Consider the following 18098-nt stretch of genomic DNA (forward strand, 5'->3'; position numbering starts at 1 on the left):
ACCAGTTATACAGCTTCATGATGAAGTGGCATAGAGGAGGATTTTCTTAAAAAGAAGACCTGAAAGTTTAACTACAAATTGCCAGAAGGTACTTCTGAGATGCAAGTCTATATTTGATCTGTTTTGGTGAAAGAAAATCCTTCTCCGCTCTATTCCTCAATGAGGCTGAGAGTGGTGATGCAAAATGCAGAATTTTGCAACTAAGCCACCGGCAGTACTGTTGCCTCAGAGCAAGAAGGTCATGGGTTCAATTCCCAACTATGGTCTTTCTGTGTGGAGTTTGCATGTTCTGTTTGTGTTTGACAATAAATGGCTTCACCCAACCACTAACCAAGAGTGGAAAAAAATGTTTGTGTGTTATCATTCATATTCTCTGAAAAATAGCTAAAAAATTCAAATATTCTGCCAAGGCATGTAAACATTTGAGAACAACTGTATACTTGTATATATTATAAATAATTACCTTTGAGACAACGTTCGAAATGTGTTGTAGAGAAGCTTGAATCTTCGACTGGACTGGGTTGCCTGATGCGAGGAGCGTCAAGCAACGCGTCAAGCAACGCGTCAAGCAACGCGTCAAGCAACGCGTCAAGCGACACCTCGCATAAAGCAACCCAGTCCAGTCGAGGATTCAAGCTTCTCTACTATGGAAACCACCTGGACAACTGAGAGCCTACACAGAAACATTCTAAATGTGTTCTCCACCCCACGATGCACATGAGACAACCTGCCGCTGTAGATAATTTCTCTGATTCTGGGAGCAATGAGAGAATGATTTCATCAGCCAAGTTCTGAGAGCAAATGCACCATCGGCTACAAAATGATTATTTTATATAGCGTAGCGTCAAGCAGGACAAAGTGTGGCATCCAGTGGGACAAAGGCTAGTCAAAGCGGGATGCATTAGCACAGTGAATTGCCTGGCAATGCGGAGACCAAATTTGTGAAAGTGTCAAGGTGCCTTAACAGTTACAGTTTTACCATTAGATATCGGCCATTGTGCACACATCCACAGTTCTCCATGGAAATGCACTGGATGCCATCAAACACAAACCCATCGTCACACTGGCACCCCTCAAAACAGCTGTCAGAACAGGCAAATGGGTAAATGAAGTTGGCACACGTCATACCACAGGTGTCAGCGCAGAGCTCATAGTGGCTGTGTGGGGGGCAGGAAGCAGCTGTAAAAGAAAAAATAATTTATATCTGTCTTTTAGCATGTAGTGTACCAGAATTATGGACAATTCTTCATCAGTGGATCATTTAATTTTGCTGCATGTAACTTACGACAAAAGGAGCTGCTTCTCCATTGCTGGATTGCAACCCCTGCTTCCTGGCAGGCTAAGGCATAAGCCTGGATGCTGTCACACAGGGTATCTTTGTTCCCACCAACAGCGCAAACATCAAACACACAATGTGACTCATATGCCGATGGGTCGACCTTACTGTGGCAGGCATTGAAAGGTCCATTGGGTGCATTAATGATGCCACAGGAGTCTGGTTTTCTGAACATGGTGGCTTTGGCTTGCTCGCACACAGGGCACTGCCCTCCACAACCTCCACATACATACCCAGGTAGATCCACCACCCAGGCCTTACCAAATTCATCAACGTTTTTCGTTACTTTGCCATTGGGAAGTCTGAAATCATCATCAGTGTTCTTGTTGTAGTTGCCACAAATACCACACATCTGGCCCTGGTATGTTGACGGCACAATCACCTCCACATAGTAGACAGTATCATAAAGGACTTTTAGTCCAAAATCTGTTTGGACAATGATGTTGCGACCTTCCTGTGTGACTTTGATGCGCCCATCATCTAGGTGCAGCGGTAGGTTCAGAAATTCACCATCCACCTGGTCAAAGGAGGGAGGAGGATGGAGTCACTGTGAGTTGTATTTTAGTGAGGATCTAAACACAAGAGTACAAATGAATTCTGTTGAACTTACTATGACTTTCCATGGCACCTTCTGCTGGATGTATATGACATAACCATAGACTGTCACTGCAATTGACTTGGTAACAGCCACTTTTCCATTCCCATACTTCTCATTCCCTTGGGTAACAGTAAATGCTGTAAGCCGGCCTTTGTCATCATCACAAACCTTTGCCAATACGTACACACAGGTACCCTGGAAATCAAACCTCCGCCCATCAAAGGAAATGTAATGTGGGTCACCAGAAGCCACACACTTGCCTTGCCCCTCAGGGTGGCAGCCTTTTATACCCTTTACGACCTTACAGATCTCTCCTGGATGACACTTGATCTTCTGGCAAGTCACAGCACCATTTTCCCCACAGACACATTTCTCAACACACTCAGCATCTGGGTAGAAGATCTCTCCCATCCTGTAGTATTGACCATCATAAGAGCAGCCACAGTCGGCCACGGGCACGCAGGAGTCCCCACTTATCAGGTAGCCACTGTCACACTCACAGCCTTCTGTGCAGTGCTTTTTGCATGTCCTCTTGAAGGGTAGGTTGGCACAGCTGACTGGACAACTCGTGGAACACACAGTATAGTGGCTATTAGTTGGACAGTTCATTGCTGTGAGACATAACGAGAAGGGTGGAGATGGATGAAGGTGAAACATGGAAGTGATAATAAGGGCGTATAAGGTGAGGAGAAAATATTAAACCTGAACTCACGACAGAAGGTATCAGTTCTCCAGGAGTAGACTGTGATTCCAATGTTCTGACAGGCAGCAGCATAGATTGTGACAGCTTCACAAACTATACTGTGGTGGCCATGATACTGACAGACATCATACACGCAGTCCTCTAGATAAGGACCAGGGTTCACATGGCTATGACATTCTCTGAAAGGACCCTTCTTGTCTGCAATAATTCCACAGTACTTCTGGGCACTGTAAGCTTTACTCTGAGAGTCGGAACAAGCATGGCACCATGGTCCCTGGCAGACTGATGTGCAGCCTGCAACAAGGGCTACCTGCCAACTCTCACCAAGCTTGGTGGCATCATTGGTGGCCTGGCCATTCTGCATGGTCAGGTCATCTTGGGCATTTCCATTGTAGTTGCCACATAAGCCACAGACGGCGTTCTGGTAGTTGCTGGGCAGAGTAACGGTGACCGTGCTACGCCAGTCAAAGGTCACAGTGATGCCAGCACTTGTCTCCACTACAGCTGTGGAGCCACTGCGGTAAACATACAGGTCACCTTTGAAAACTAATGGCAATGAAGCCATTTGCCCGTTGAGCTACACAAAAGGAAATGAGAGGGTAGAATAGATTTCAGAGATTATACAGTATTTAACAGGGTGACTTTCACAATGGTGCATGGTCCACTATGTTACAAGCAGCATCATAATCATAGGTTGAAAGATAGGAATTAATCTGTGATTCTTTGCATTTTTGTTGAAGTTATCTCTGCAATGGATCAATGAGCTGTTATTAAAATAGACCAAGGGGTCATTTCACCAGGGTCACTGGCCAAAATAGATGCTTTTAGTCATTTTCAGTGCAAAAGCTTCAATTGCATCAAATAGAAACTTGGAGTGCCTGAATAATTTATGCTCAAATTTTGCTCTTGATCTTCAGTGGCTACTGAAATACTACAAGGCTCATTTAATTTGGGCCAAAGGTCAAACATGTTCTTCTGAGTAGTGGATACATTTTCTTGTTTTAGCCCATGACAATAATCCCTTTGGCATCTCCCTTGTTTCACTCAAGGTTGCCACAACAAATTCCAGGTGCATCTGCATGTTGGTTTGGCACAGGGTTTATGCCTGATGCCCTTGCTAGCGCGACTGACTAGTCTCTGAGTTTCTGGCGCTGAAAACATCCCCACAGTATGATTCTACCATGACCATTCTTCACTGTAGGGATGGTGCCTGGTTTCCTCCAAGCATGGTGCCTTGGTATTCATGACAAAGAGTTGAATCTTTGTCTCATCAGACCTGAGAAGTTTGTTTCTCATGGTCCAAGAGTTCTTCATGTGCTTTTTGGCAAACTCCAGGTGGGCTGCCATGTGAATTTTACTAAGGAGTGGCTTCCGTCTGGCCACTATACCATACAGGGCTGATTGGTGGGTTGCTGCAGATATGGTTGTCCTTCTGAAAGGTTCTCTCTCTCCACAGAGAAATGCTGGAGCTCTGACAGAGTGACCATCGGGTTCTTGGTCACCTCCCTGACTAAGGCCCGTCTCCCTTGATTGCTCAGTTTAGATGGGTGGCCAGCTCTAAGAAGAGTCCTGGTGGATCTGAGCTCCTCTATTTATGGATGATGGAGGTCACTGTGCTCATTGGGACCTTCAAAACAGCAGAAATGTTTCTGGACCCTTCCCCAGATGTGTGCCTCAGGACAATCCTGTCTCAGAGGTCTACAAACAATTCCTTCGACTTCATGCTTGGTTTGTGCTCTGACATGCACTGTCAGCTGTGGGACCTTATATGATGACAGGTGTTTGTCTTTCCAAATCATGTCCAATCAGCTGAATTTGCCCCAGGTGGACTCCAATTAAGTTATAGAAACATCTCAACAATGATCAGTGGAAACAGGCTCAATTTTGAGCTTCATGGTAAAGTCTGTAAATACTTACGTACATGTGATTTCTTATTTTTTTATTTTTAATAAATTCACAAAAATCTTAAAAACCTTTTTCACATTGTTATTATCGGGTATTGTGTGTAGAATTTTGAAGAAATAATGAATTTCATTCATTATGGAATAAGGCTGTAACATACCGTAACATAATGTGGAAAAAGTGAAGCGCTGTGAATAGTTGCCAGATGCACGGTACATAGGTGGTCTTGAATCGAGAGCCTTGATCTTTGTAATATTTATATCAAATAATTTGACACCTATATTAAAAGTGTAAAACTAGTGGTTCTTGTGATATGGCATAAAATCTACAATAGCACATATGAAAGTATGCACTGACTGCATAATTGAAATTGATTTCCAGTTGAATTTGTAGCGTTGGTGCACAGTTTGTGTAGTAATTCTGCAGTCTTTGTTAATCCATTCTAATACGCAATTAATCTACTTTCATGAAGTCTGCCCAAATTCAAATTAATATGTATTTATATGTGAAAAGGTGTGATGATACATCATCCACTCATGTTAAAGTACTACAGAGTAGCTGCACTGTTTTACGTGAAGCATTTGTAACACAAACAGCATTGTGTTCTCCCGTGTTACCACCACAGTCATACTTACCACAACCTTATAGATGTATTCTCTGCTGATAGTGAGAATGAATCCGTACATGTTCAATGTCACACTCTTTGTGTAGGACACGGCTTTGCTTCCCCGATGGTCGTTCTGCACAGTTATCTTGAAGGGATCGAGTTCTGCATGCTGAGAGCACAATGCCACCAACTGATATACGCATGTACCCTGGAAGTCAAACTTATACCCATCAAAAGTCCTGTAGTGTGGATCTCCTGAGGCTACACACGTGGCATGGCTGACGGGTCTGCAGGCGCGTTCTCCGTCCACTACCGTGCATTTTTCTTTGGTGGAGCATGAAGCTTCGCGGCACACCACCATGCCCACTTTTGTGTCACATTCACACAGACGACCACAAGCTTCATCAGCCCAGAATTTCTCGCCTGGCTTGTAGTAATGGCCCTGATGGAAGCAGCCACATGTTTTAGCAGGAACGCAGACACCAGCGCTGAGGACATAACCCTGATCACAAACACACATCTCCACACAAGAACCGCTGCATTTCTTCTTTTCTTCGGGGAATGGGCAGGATGACTGGCATGGGGTGGCACATTCTTCATAGTGACTGTTACGATCACAGTTCATCGCTGCAACAAAATCAGACATGTTGAAAAAATGTTCAGTGTTTAATTGAATTTTGCCATTTCAAGTATGGTCAGGTCAGCTGCCACCATGTTGCCACATCCACCATACCAAGCAGCCGTCTTGGGACCTGCATGGCAACCACTCAGGCACACAGCTTGAAAGTAAACATGTATGTGCTGCAGCCAGGCTGGGCTTCTCCAGCTGGTGATGTCCTCAAAACTGAGGCACTTACACGCTAGATCTTGCCAAGAAAAGTGTGTCGCATGTCCAAAATATTGTAGCTGATATTCCCTCACAGTGCAAGTCATACTCATCTGAGTCTCCCTGAGTAACTGCTCGTTTGACACAAAGTCATTATAGCAGTACCCAAGGATCCTCTGAAGAGATCTGATACCAAAGACATCCAGTCACCACTGGATGTCTTTGGAACCAGATGTCACTGGAGGTCACTGGTTACCTCCAAGTTCCAACTTCCGGTGCTGAAAAAGTGGCAAATATTGCAGTTCCTCAAATGGCCACTTGAGGTTGATTTCAAAAGTGAGTTACTCCCACTGACAGAAATAGACATGTTTACATCGAGTACAACAAATGGCTTTAGTTTCTGTAGCTTGGTCATGGCAACTGTATGGAGTGCAATTTTTTTTTTTAATATCTATAACTCACCAGTTTAAGATACTTAAAGCCATAAAGTTATGGATAAATAGGGCCGTGGTGTCTTTGAGTGACAGCTGTGTGCTGGAGTCAGGGCCCTGATAGCAGAGAACACTAGCCATGCTCATATAGAGGGGGTTCAGGGGGTTCAACCGACCCCCCCCACCTGAAAATTCTGCTGATTTTTTTCTGCTGATTTTTTTCTGATCTGGATATCAATGTTATGTATTTTCTTTTCATTGATAATAAGCAACAAGCACTAACTGTTACACAGCTATTATCACACACCCTCAAGTTTCAGTTTCCTCTGCCAGAGTAATCCCTTAAGTGATGAAAGGGGAAACTGCTAGATAAACTTTTCCCATGGGGGTTGAGAATTTTTGCTCCCTGGTCCCTATCCTCCTCTGATATCAAACAGATTAGTAGGCTTGTAAATACCCATGTAGACACACAATTACACTTGTCTGGTTTGTAAAAACATGTTTGTATGTATAAGCTGAGAAATAAAGGGAGCTTCTCCTTCCTGTTGCAAATACTGTAAAGGTGCAAATATTCGCGTGGGATTTATTATGCAAATTTTGCGAGTTAAACAAGGTTGCTAAATTAAATGCCGCTATTTTAATACATAACGTACATATACGTATATATTCATAATGTAAACGCGAATATTCATACTGCTAAATACGAGGTCGGTTAGAAAAATATCCGTCTTTTTCATTTTTTGCAAAAACTATATGGATTTGAATCATGTGCGCTTGCATCAGCCAAGCTTGAACCTTCGTGCGCATGCATGGGTTTTTTCACACCTGTCGGTTGCGTCATTCGCAACCGACAGGCAGGTATAAAGTTTGCATTAATGTTATCTTCGTTCTTCCTGGGTGGTTCTTATAGCAACTGATCCGATCCCAAGCAAGGACTGTTTGTATATAAAAATGTATTTACTAAAATGATACATTTTGGGTTTCAAATGAAATTTATGTAGCTTTTTACCCCTCGAAATCCTCAAAAAGCTTCTGCTTCGGGGGGCTTCGCCCCCCCTGAGCCCCCCACAAGGGCATTGCCCCTCGACCCCACCGGGGCCCTGCGGCCCACTGGACCACCAACTCAAGGATTTGAACCCCCCCTTTCACAGTCCTATATCCAGCCCTGCTAGCTGCTGTGGACTTGATAGGATCCAGTCAACTGTTTGTCATTCTTGAGCATTTTATTACACATATATGAGATAATATGCCTTGCTGTGTGGTTAATTGTACCGTTGGACCATCATCAGTGCTTGGTTGTTTCCACTCAGTAAAAAGTTTGTGTTTAATGTATATTTTAGCACTTTTGGCATCAGCATAGCACTAATTAGCAGGGCGCTTGGGCACATTAGGCTCACTGATGGTACAACAGTTACTAAAGCAATACGAGGTCTATTAGAAAAGAAACCGACCTTTTTATTTTTTCAAAAGCTATATGGATTTGAATCACGTGTGATTGCGTCAGACAAGCTTGAACCCTTGTGCGCATGTGTGAGTTTTTTCACGCCTGTCGGTTGCGTCATTCGCCTGTGGGCAGGCTTTGAGTGAGCACTGGTCCACCCCGTCGTCGGAATTCCTTTGTCTGACTTCTTCCTGAGAGACTGGCGCTTTGCTTGATCAGAATTTTTTCTGAAACTGTAAGGCACATCCAGGTGGACACCATTTGAGAAATTCAGATGGTTTTCGGTGAAACCTTTAACAGCTGATGAGAGATTATGGAGTGTTACTGTCGCTTTAAGGACTGCCCACGGAGCCGCAGGGCATGCCGCGCCCCGAGCTGCCGTCGTCAGCCTGTTTCGAGCTGAAAACTTCCAAATTTAAGCCTCTGTTGACCCAGGACGTCGTGAGAGAACAGAGAAGTTTCAGAAGAGCTCGGGATCAGCAGTTTATCCGGACATTCCACTGTTAAAGGAGATTTTGTAATGAAAGACGTGCGGACGGATTCGCGCGTCGGCACCCAGCCACTCATCGCGCGGCGCCACAGCAAAACACCTCCGTTGGAAGCATTACAGGACAAGTTTGAACATGCCCAGCTGTTAAACAATTTCTCGGATACTCACTCGACTGAAAGCCATCGAAAACCGCCTGAATCTTACAAATGGTTATCAACACGGAGGTGTTTTGCTGTGGCGCCGCTCCATGAGCGGCTGGGTGGCGACGCGCGAATCCGTCCGCACGTCTTTCATTATAAAATCTCCTTTAACAGTGGAATGTCCGGATAAACTGCTGATCCCGAGCTCTTCTGAAACTTCTCTGTTCTCTCACGACGTCCTGGGTCAACAGAGGCTTAAATTTGGAAGTTTTCAGCTCGAAACAGGCTGACGACGGCGGCTCGGGGCGCGGCGTGCCCTGCGGCTCCGTGGGCAGTCCTTAAAGCGACAGTAACACTCCATAATCTCTCCTCAGTCGTTAAAATTTTCACCGAAAACCGTCTGAATTTCTCGAATGGTGTCCACTTGGATGTGTCTCACAGTTTCTGAAAAAATTTTGATCAAGCAAAGCGCCAGTCTCTCAGGAGGAAGTCAGACAAAGGAATTCTGATGAGGGGGTGGACCAGTGCTCACTCAAAGCCTGCCCACACGCGAATGACGCAACCGACAGGCGTGAAAAAACTCACGCATGCGCATGAGGGTTCAAGCTTGTCTGACGTAATCGCACGTGATTCAAATCCATATAGTTTTTTAAAAAAATAAAAAGGTCGGTTTCTTTTCTAATAGACCTCATACATCATACATTTTAACACCCGCACACCCATTATTAAAAGCATCGCCTAGACCTGAAAAATATGTGTGAATTAAACAACCAAACCAAAGTTAGCCTGTTGCCTGAGCTTCAGTTGTTTGGTAACTGTGAGATGTGGCATGTTCAGGCTTCCTTTGTCAGGATGAGCTCACACCGGTCTTACCAACATTCCACATTTTTGCCCATTAATGGGTTGGCCAGGAGTTAGGTTTAGTCAGGAACTGCCAAGCTGGCGATATTTGGAGCCACCAAATTTGGTATTCAAACCAACTCTTTGGAAAACCTATGGGTGACGTCACGGAGGGTGTGTCCAGTATATATCAGGTATATGGCTAGCACCCAAGTATTACAACCAAATGGACATAGCAAATAAGCATACAGTATTAGTGTCTAAAAGATACTCACGGCAGCCAAACCTCTTCCTCCAACCGTTGATTATTATTCCTTCCTCACGACACTGCTCACTGTAATGTGCTAACGCCTGGCACAGCATCTTCTTATCTCCCTTATGGTAACACATATCATACACACAGCTATTCATAAACTCCTGAGGGTCCAGTTTTGAATGACAGCTCTTGAACACGTTGTTGGTTTTGGCTGTGAGGGCTCCACAAAAGGCTTCTGTCTCATAGAGCTTACGCTGGTTACCATCACAGGTAGGGCAGTTCTTCTCACATGTGTCCCAGCAAGGAGAGGTCTTGTCCTGGTCAGCTGTTTGCCAGCTTTTGCCCCACTCTATCACAGAGGAGACGGGCTTTCCAGCTGGATTCTGGAGTTCATCACCTGTGTTACCATTAAAATTGCCACACAGACCACAGACAACGCCGTAGTAACTGCTAGGCAGTTTGATGAGTACTTTCCAATTCCAATCATAGGTGACAATCATGCCAAAAACAGTTTCCACCATTGCAGTGTAACCACGCTGAAGCACGGTCACCTCACCCTCCCCAAGACACACAGGTAGATTCAACACCACCCCATTCACCTGAAGGGAAAAGATCCAAAAATAAAATGTGGAATACAACAGCTTAAGCACAGTACAAACAAGAGGAACTTAAGTTCTGTCCTGCCACAACTTTACAGCTTGCAATCAATATATCTATACATATTGTCATACCTGTCTAATTAATATGCAATACTGTTCAGGTATTTTATTTTATTATTGTATTTTGTATGCATCAAGGTCAACTATGAATTGTTCTTGTATTACTGCCATGTTCACTATGTGTCCAAACAGACACAAGCATGATTATACTATGTCCCATGTACTACATACATAGTGGCAGGCAAGGCTTGGGGGAGACTCTCACCGTGACTCGGCCAACTTGGTTCTTTTGTATGGTGATGGTAAAGTCATATACAGCCACTTCTACCTCCCTCACAAAGGAAACTGTTGCGCTCCCGCGGTTATCATTCCTTTCTGTTATCAAGAAAGGAACAAGGCCATGTAGATTCCCACAGGTCCGGGAAATAACATACTTGCATGTGCCCTGGAAGTTGTAGTTATAGCCATCAAATGTGTGGTAGTGGGGGTCACCCCAGGCCCAGCAGGTACCAGTGTACTCAGGAACACACACAGCCTCACCCTTCTCAACATGGCACGTTTCCTTGACACGACACTTTGCATCCTTACAAGGATCTATTCAGCAAAATGAAAGGTCATTCATAGAAAAAGCCAACTGAAAATTATTTTTAAAAATTACACTGGGAAAGATACCTATTTGACAGGAATAAACTATTCTTCTTTTGGCTGCCCCAGTTAGGTGTCACCACAGTAGGTCATCTGTTTCCATCTCATCCTGTCCTCTGTCACACCAATCACTTGCATGTCCTCCCATAGCACATCCATAAACCTCTTCTTCGGCCTCCCTCTTCTCCTGCCTGGTGGCCCCATCCTCAGCATCCTTCCCCCTATATATCCTGGGATCCTCCTCTGTACATCTCCAAACCACCTCAGTCTCCCCTGTCTGATTTTGTTGCCAAAGTCCCTCCTACCTGTATTGTCCCTCTGATATGTTTGTCCTGTCCATCCATCACGGCCAAAGAAAATTGCAGGATCTTCAGCTCTTTCTGTCTCCTGTCTTTTTGTTAGCACCACTGCCTCTAAGCCATACAGCAAAGCTGGTTGTACTCTTGTAAAGTTTCACTTTTGCAGATACTCTTCTATCACAAATCACTCTTGTCACATTTCTCCAGCCACTCAACTCTGCCTACAGTCTTTTCTTCACCTCTTGACCACACTCTTCAGTAGTTTGGATAGGTGAACCCAAGAATTTAAAGTCATTTACCTTCACAATCTCTGCTCCTTCCAAGTGCACTATTCCACCATGCTCCCATGCACAAACATGTACTCCTTTTTGCTCCAACTAACTTTCATTCCCCTTCTCTTCAGAATATATCTCCACCTTTTCAGGCTAGTGTCAACATGCTCCCCACTCTCACAACAGATCACATCATCTGCAAACATCACAGTCCATCCTGTCTGATCTCATCTGTTAACCTGTCCATCAGGAGCAGAAACAAGAAAGGAGTCCCACCTGCACTTCAGTGCATCTGTCATTTCTGCTAAACATCTCACTGCTGTCACACTGTCCTTGTAGATATCCTGCATCACCCTCACATACTTTGCCACTTGAGACTTCCTCACACAACACCACAACTTTTCTTTTGACACTCTGTCATAAAACATTTCTAAATCCACAACCACACAATGCAACTACTCTACTTCTCCATCAGCACACTCAGCGAAAACATTGGATCAGTAGTGCTTTTTCTTTTCATTAAACCATATTGCTGTTCACAGGGCTTCACCTCCATTCAAAGCCTAGCTTCCACTACTCTTTCCCATAACATCATGCTGTGGCTGATCAGTTTTTTTCTTCTATATTTACTGGAGCTTGCACATCACCTTTGTTTTTGAAAATCAGAACTAGCACCCTTCTTCTCAAGTCTTCAGACATCTTCTCACTTTTGAAGATTTTATTAAACAGTTTGGTTAAAAACTCCACTGCCATCTCTTCTAAACATTTCTATGCATCTGTAGGCATGTCATCAGGTCCAACTGCCTTTCGCCTCTTCATCCTCTTCATTACTGTCCCTACTTCATCTTTACCAATACCTTGCACTTTCTGATTTACTCTCTGCACATTATCCATCCTTCTCTCTCTCGTTTTCCTCTTTCAAAAGGTCCTCAAAATATCGCCTCCACCTTCTCAACACAATCTCGTTGCATGTCAGCACTTTACAGTCAGCATTTTTTATCGTAGTAATCCCCTGTACAGCCTTTCCTGCTTGGTGTGTGTGTGTGTTATCTTACCTGTGTTGTAGCATGCTCTGACTCCTTTCTTGACCATGCATTTGGTGTTTTGGGGGCAGGAATGTTTTTCACAGACGAGGCCTGTCACCGGGTTACAGGTGCACTTTGTTTTGCAATCATCCTCATACACAACCTCGCCAGGCTGCAGACAAAATGAATAAAGTACCATATTTTCAAGATTATAATCATTTTTTTCTTTTTAGTTTGGGAAGTTCTGCCTAGGGATGGGTATCGAGAACCGGTTCCTTTCGGGTATCGTTAAGAAATGATTCGATCCACCGACATCAATAAGCTTTTTGCTTAACGATTCTGTTATCGGCCCTTCAGAGTGACCGTTATTTTGGGGGGTGTTTGTCAGGAAAATGATAATTTCTCTACATTGATTACAGAGCCTGCAGCGTGTCTGTAATCAACTTTTCTGCAGCGCGGCTTTGCTTTGAACCTTGAACCAATCGAAGCAGTGGTTCGCAGATTGAAGCAGCGCTTCGATCTTTTGCTTCGTTTATTCTTTCTTTCTTTCGCTTAATTTTCCCCCGCTAAAACCCTAAAGAGCATACATCTGTGAGTATTATTTACCTTTTTGATGTTAAACCGACCTGTTATTGTGTTCTGAAACAGTTGATAGATGTATTTTATAACTTAAAAACGGGAGCGATACTAACGCGTTAGCATGTCTATGGCATTTTCAATGTTAAAAGTTAGCATTAAGCAGTTGCAGCTGTCATCACGTTCAGGTGCATTTGTTTTCAAATTGTAATATTTTTTAAATTTATTTTTGTTTATATATTAATAATCTAATGATTATTATATACAATATATGCTTATTATATACAATTTTAGAGAAAGAGACAAAAAGAACCTGAATAGAAACACAACAGAAAATATAAAACCAACTAACAATGAACATATATAAATAAATAAATACATACATACAGAAATAAATAAGTGTTTCCTGTGAACACCTAGTGACTCTTACACCTCCATTTCATCCCTGTCTTATTTAAGTTTAATGACAGTTTGTTTCGGTCAAACCATATTTTCAATGTGTTAATTTCTTCAGTGATTTCCTTCAGAACTATCTGCCAAACTAGAAAAATGCTGCATCCTAGTAAGAGCAAACATGGAAATGCAGTGTTTGTGTTATAAATAATGTGCCAGGTTTTCAAATGTGTAATTACATGCCATGTTTATCTTACCCATGATCATCTGTACAATGGTGACAACAAACCGTTTACTCAGGTTTTGTGCCTCATATAGTATCATTAATAACTTTGTTAGCTTCTTCTCACAAGCATGGATGTTTGCATTATAAATAAACAGTAAGCCCTATCAGCTTGTTCTTGTTTCACCTGGGGCCACCCCACCAGATCCGAGGTGAACTGGTTTTAAACCTGCCCTTCCTGACATAACTCCACATAGCGTGGAGAATGGGCAGCAGTGGTTTTGAACTGGCAACCTTCTGTACTGGAAACAAGCACAATTAAATGCTTGGACACCACTCATACCTTTGTGTTGCAAACAAATAATGTGCTGAATAATTTTTCTTCATGTTGCATGAAGCAGCAGCACCAGGTTCCAGAAATGAATGCAACATAGACTGTGTGAGAAATATATGTTTTGTTCTTCTTTATGATGCATTTTTTTGGACACACATGACTGAATGTACAGTGTGACTTATAATCTGGCAAATACAGAACAATACATTTTGATCGATTGCAGTTTACTGTTTGTATTACAATGTTTGAGAGGTGTCATTTGATTTAAAGGGTGATTCACTTTGAAGTTATTAATTCCGCCTGGACTCTAGACTCAGCAGAGAGCGGCAAAGCGTTTGGAGCAATGGAATGGAGGACAATTCTAATTTCTTTCTCACAAAAAGACAAGAGTCCCAGTTAGTCACTTTAATCCGCACAAAAGTGACTCACGATTGACATATTTTAATGGCTTTGAGAGGGGATAAAAACGGAGTGGCTGCTTCTGAAGAGGAGTCAAGCAATGAACCAACGAACCAGCAGATCGAAGCACTGCTTTTTGGTTCAAGTTCAAAGCAGAGCCGCGCTGCAGAAACGGTTGATTTCAGACCCACTGCAGGGTTTGTAATTAACATAGAGAAATGATCATTTTCCCGACAAACACCCTAAAAACAATGGCCACTCTGAAAGACCGATAAGGGAATCGTTAAGCAAAAAGACTATTTATCGGTGGATTGAATCATTTCTTAATGATACCCAAAAAGAACCAGTTCTCAATACCCAACCCTACATATTTGTTTCCAAAGTGCTGTAATAAAAATTTCACACAAGCACTATCACAGTACCAAAAAATAAAACTTAAAATGTATGCACATCAAAGACACAAGAGGCATAAAAATTCTTTGCCCAAGCATCATCTTTAATTTTGAGTTCTAACTATAATTTTGAAGGAGTTTTGAGAAGGTTGGTTACCTTGTATCAAGCTCATTACACTTTGGGGCAGCTTTGGAAAAGTTGAAAATATATGCCTCTCCAGGAACCATCACCTTATCGTGGTTGAGAGGTTTGTGTCCATCTTTGAACCTGAGAGTTGTGTTGTCTGGAGCTGTCATGCTCCTGGTAGGGTCTCCCATGGCAAATTTGACTCAGGCGAGGGGCCGGACTAAGAATGGTTCACAATGAGTCCATGAAAAAACGAGGAAGAAGAAATGTGACCTGGCCAGGAGGAAGCTTGGGGGCCCTGTCTAGAGGCAGGCCTGGGCGTAGGGCGTGTCAGTGAGCACACAGTGGCCGGATTTGCTATGGAGCCTGGCCGGATACAGTTCAAAAAGGCAGCATGGACTTTCCATGTTCACCCTGTGAGCTCACCACCTGCATGGGGAACTGCCGGGGTCAGGTGTGCTGTCCTATGGGTGGCAGCTCTGGGGGCATGGAACGCCACTTCACTGTATGGGAATGAGCCAGAGCTTGCGCAGGAGGTTGAACGCTACCAGTTAGATCTGGTGGGCCTCCCCTCCACGCACAGCCTCGGCTCCAGAACCACTCTCCTTGATAGGGGTTGGACCTTATTCTTCTCTGGAGTTGTCCAGGGTGTGACACACTGGGCAGGTGTGGAGATACTCAATGAGTCCCTGGCTGAGCGCTACTATGTTGCCATTTACCCCGGTAGATGAGCGAGTCACCTCCCTGGGCCTTCAGGTGGTGGGGGGGGGGAGGGGGGTGGTGGAACTCTGAAAGTTGCTTATGTGAGCAGCAGTTGGGAGTATTCAGCCTTCTTGGAGTCCCTGACTGGAGTCCTGTATGGGGCTCCAGTCAGGGACTCTGTTGTTCTGCTGGGGGCTTCAACGCACACGTGAGTAATGACAGACACCTGGAGAGGTGTGACTGGGAGGAACAGCCTCCATGATCTAAACATGAGCGGTCATTTGTTGTTGGACTTCTGTGCGAGTCATGGACTGTTCATAATGAACACCATGTTTGAACATAAGGATGCTCATAAGTGTACATGGCATGATAGCACCCAAGGCCAAAGCTTGATTTTGTGATCATATTAACTGATCTGAAGCCACATGTTCTGGACACTCAGGGGAAGAGAGGGGCAGAGCTGTCAACTGATCATTATTTGGTGGTGAGTTGGATCAGAGGGTGGACAGACCTGGTAAGCCCAATTGGATAGTGCAGGTGAACTGGGAACATCTGGTGGAGCCTATTGTCTGACAGATCTTCAACTCACACCTCCAGCAGAGCTTTTCTGGCATGCCTGTGGAGGGTGGGGGCATTGAACCACAATGGGCAATGTTCAAAAGCTTCCACTGCTGAAGCTGCAGTGGGGAGCTGTGGCCTGAAGGTCTTAGGTGCCTCAAGGGGTGGCAACATTTGAACACCATGGTGTACATCAGTGGTCAGGGAAGCCGTTGGACTGAAGAAGGAGTCCTTCCAGGATATGTTATCTCGATGGACTCCAGAGGCAGTTGTAAGGTACAGACAGGCCCGAAGGACAGCAGCCTCTGCTGTGTGGGAGATAAAGCAGCAGGTGTGGGAGGAGTTTGGAGAAACCATGAAGAGTGATGTTCAGGTGGCACAAAGGTGCTTCTGGCAGACCGTGAGGCACCTCAGGAGAGGAAAATATGGAACCTTTCAAGCTGTCTACAGTAAGGATGGGACTCTGTTGACCTCAGTTGAGGAGGTAATTGGGCATTGGAAGGAACACTTTGAGGAACTCCTGCATGAAACTGGTGCACCCCTTGTAGGAGAAGCAGAGCTGGAAGCTGATGAGGGATCACCATCAATTTCCCTGGTGGAAGTCACTGAGGTGGTCAAACAACTCCACAGTGGCAAAGCCCCGGGGGTTGATGACATCTGTCCAGATATGCTGAAGGCTCTGGGTGTGAAGGGACTCTCTAGGATGAGATGTCTCTTCAACATTGCATGGAGGTCTGGGACAGTGCCTAAAGAGTAGCAAACTGGGGTGGTGGCTGCAATATTTATTTAATATTGGCCTCTACTGGTGGTTGGCTCTCACTGCGGTATTGTATCACTTCCTGTTCCGGAGCATAGCGGTGTTTTGCTGTATCTGTTAGCTGTTTAATCTGCGCAGTTAGATTGATCTAGTTAACTAGATAACGATTTGTTTCACAGTGTAATCTTCACGTGCCTTAACTAAAGCACTCCCTCTGCTGAATCACCTCTAAATTATTTACACATTATTCACTTTGTGTGTTTTTAGGAATCCGCTAGCTTAGCGCAGCTACTAGCTCTTAGCCGGTTTAGCATGGTGGCTTCTCCTGTCTCTCCTGCACTTTTCTGCTCTGGGTGTGAAATGTTTAGTTATTCCTCGGCCTCCTTTAGCAGTAATGGTACTTGTAATAAGTGTAGGTTATTCGTAGCTTTGGAGGCCTGGCTGGGCGAATTGGAGACTCGGCTCCGCACCGTGGAAAATTCTACAGCTAGCCAGGCCCCTGTAGTCGGTGCGGACCAAGGTAGCTTAGCCGCCGTTAGTTTCCCTCTGGCAGATCCCGAGCAGCCAGGAAAGCAGGCCGACTGGGTGACTGTGAGGAGGAAGTGTAGTTCTAAACAGAAGCCCCGTGTACACCGCCAAGCCGTTCACATTTCTAACCGTTTTTCCCCACTCGACGACACACCCGCCGAGGATCAAACTCTGATTATTGGCGACTCTGTTTTGAGAAATGTGAAGTTAGCGACACCAGCAACCATAGTCAATTGTCTTCCGGGGGCCAGAGCAGGCGACATTGAAGGAAATTTGAAACTGCTGGCTAAGGCTAAGCGTAAATTTGGTAAGATTGTAATTCACGTCGGCAGTAATGACACCCGGTTACGCCAATCGGAGGTCACTAAAATTAACATTGAATCGGTGTGTAACTTTGCAAAAACAATGTCGGACTTTGTAGTTTTCTCTGGGCCCCTCCCCAATCGGACCGGGAGTGACATGTTTAGCCGCATGTTCTCTTGAATTGCTGGCTGTCTGAGTGGTGTCCAAAAAATGAGGTGGGCTTCATAGATAATTGGCAAAGCTTCTGGGGAAAACCTGGTCTTGTTAGGAGAGACGGCATCCATCCCACTTTGGATGGAGCAGCTCTCATTTCTAGAAATCTGGCCAATTTTCTTA

At 44.4% G+C, this 18098-nt stretch overlaps 1 protein-coding gene across 1 annotated transcript in view; it reads right to left on the reverse strand.

The window, feature by feature from the left end:
- Nucleotides 1–18098, reverse strand: part of LOC117513498 (IgGFc-binding protein) — a gene marked incomplete at its 5' end in the record, with an annotated part of 37690 nt that overhangs the window by 9739 nt on the left and 9853 nt on the right. The window contains 8 exons of the mRNA XM_034173670.1: nucleotides 980–1179; nucleotides 1286–1853; nucleotides 1947–2545; nucleotides 2647–3214; nucleotides 5175–5773; nucleotides 9590–10169; nucleotides 10495–10823; nucleotides 12501–12642. Coding sequence (XP_034029561.1) covers nucleotides 980–1179; nucleotides 1286–1853; nucleotides 1947–2545; nucleotides 2647–3214; nucleotides 5175–5773; nucleotides 9590–10169; nucleotides 10495–10823; nucleotides 12501–12642 — 3585 coding nt within the window. The remainder of the gene's footprint in view (nucleotides 1–979; nucleotides 1180–1285; nucleotides 1854–1946; nucleotides 2546–2646; nucleotides 3215–5174; nucleotides 5774–9589; nucleotides 10170–10494; nucleotides 10824–12500; nucleotides 12643–18098) is intronic.

The sequence above is a fragment of the Thalassophryne amazonica genome, chromosome 7 (assembly GCF_902500255.1).
Source record: "Thalassophryne amazonica chromosome 7, fThaAma1.1, whole genome shotgun sequence".
NCBI classification, from domain to species: Eukaryota; Metazoa; Chordata; class Actinopteri; order Batrachoidiformes; family Batrachoididae; genus Thalassophryne; species Thalassophryne amazonica.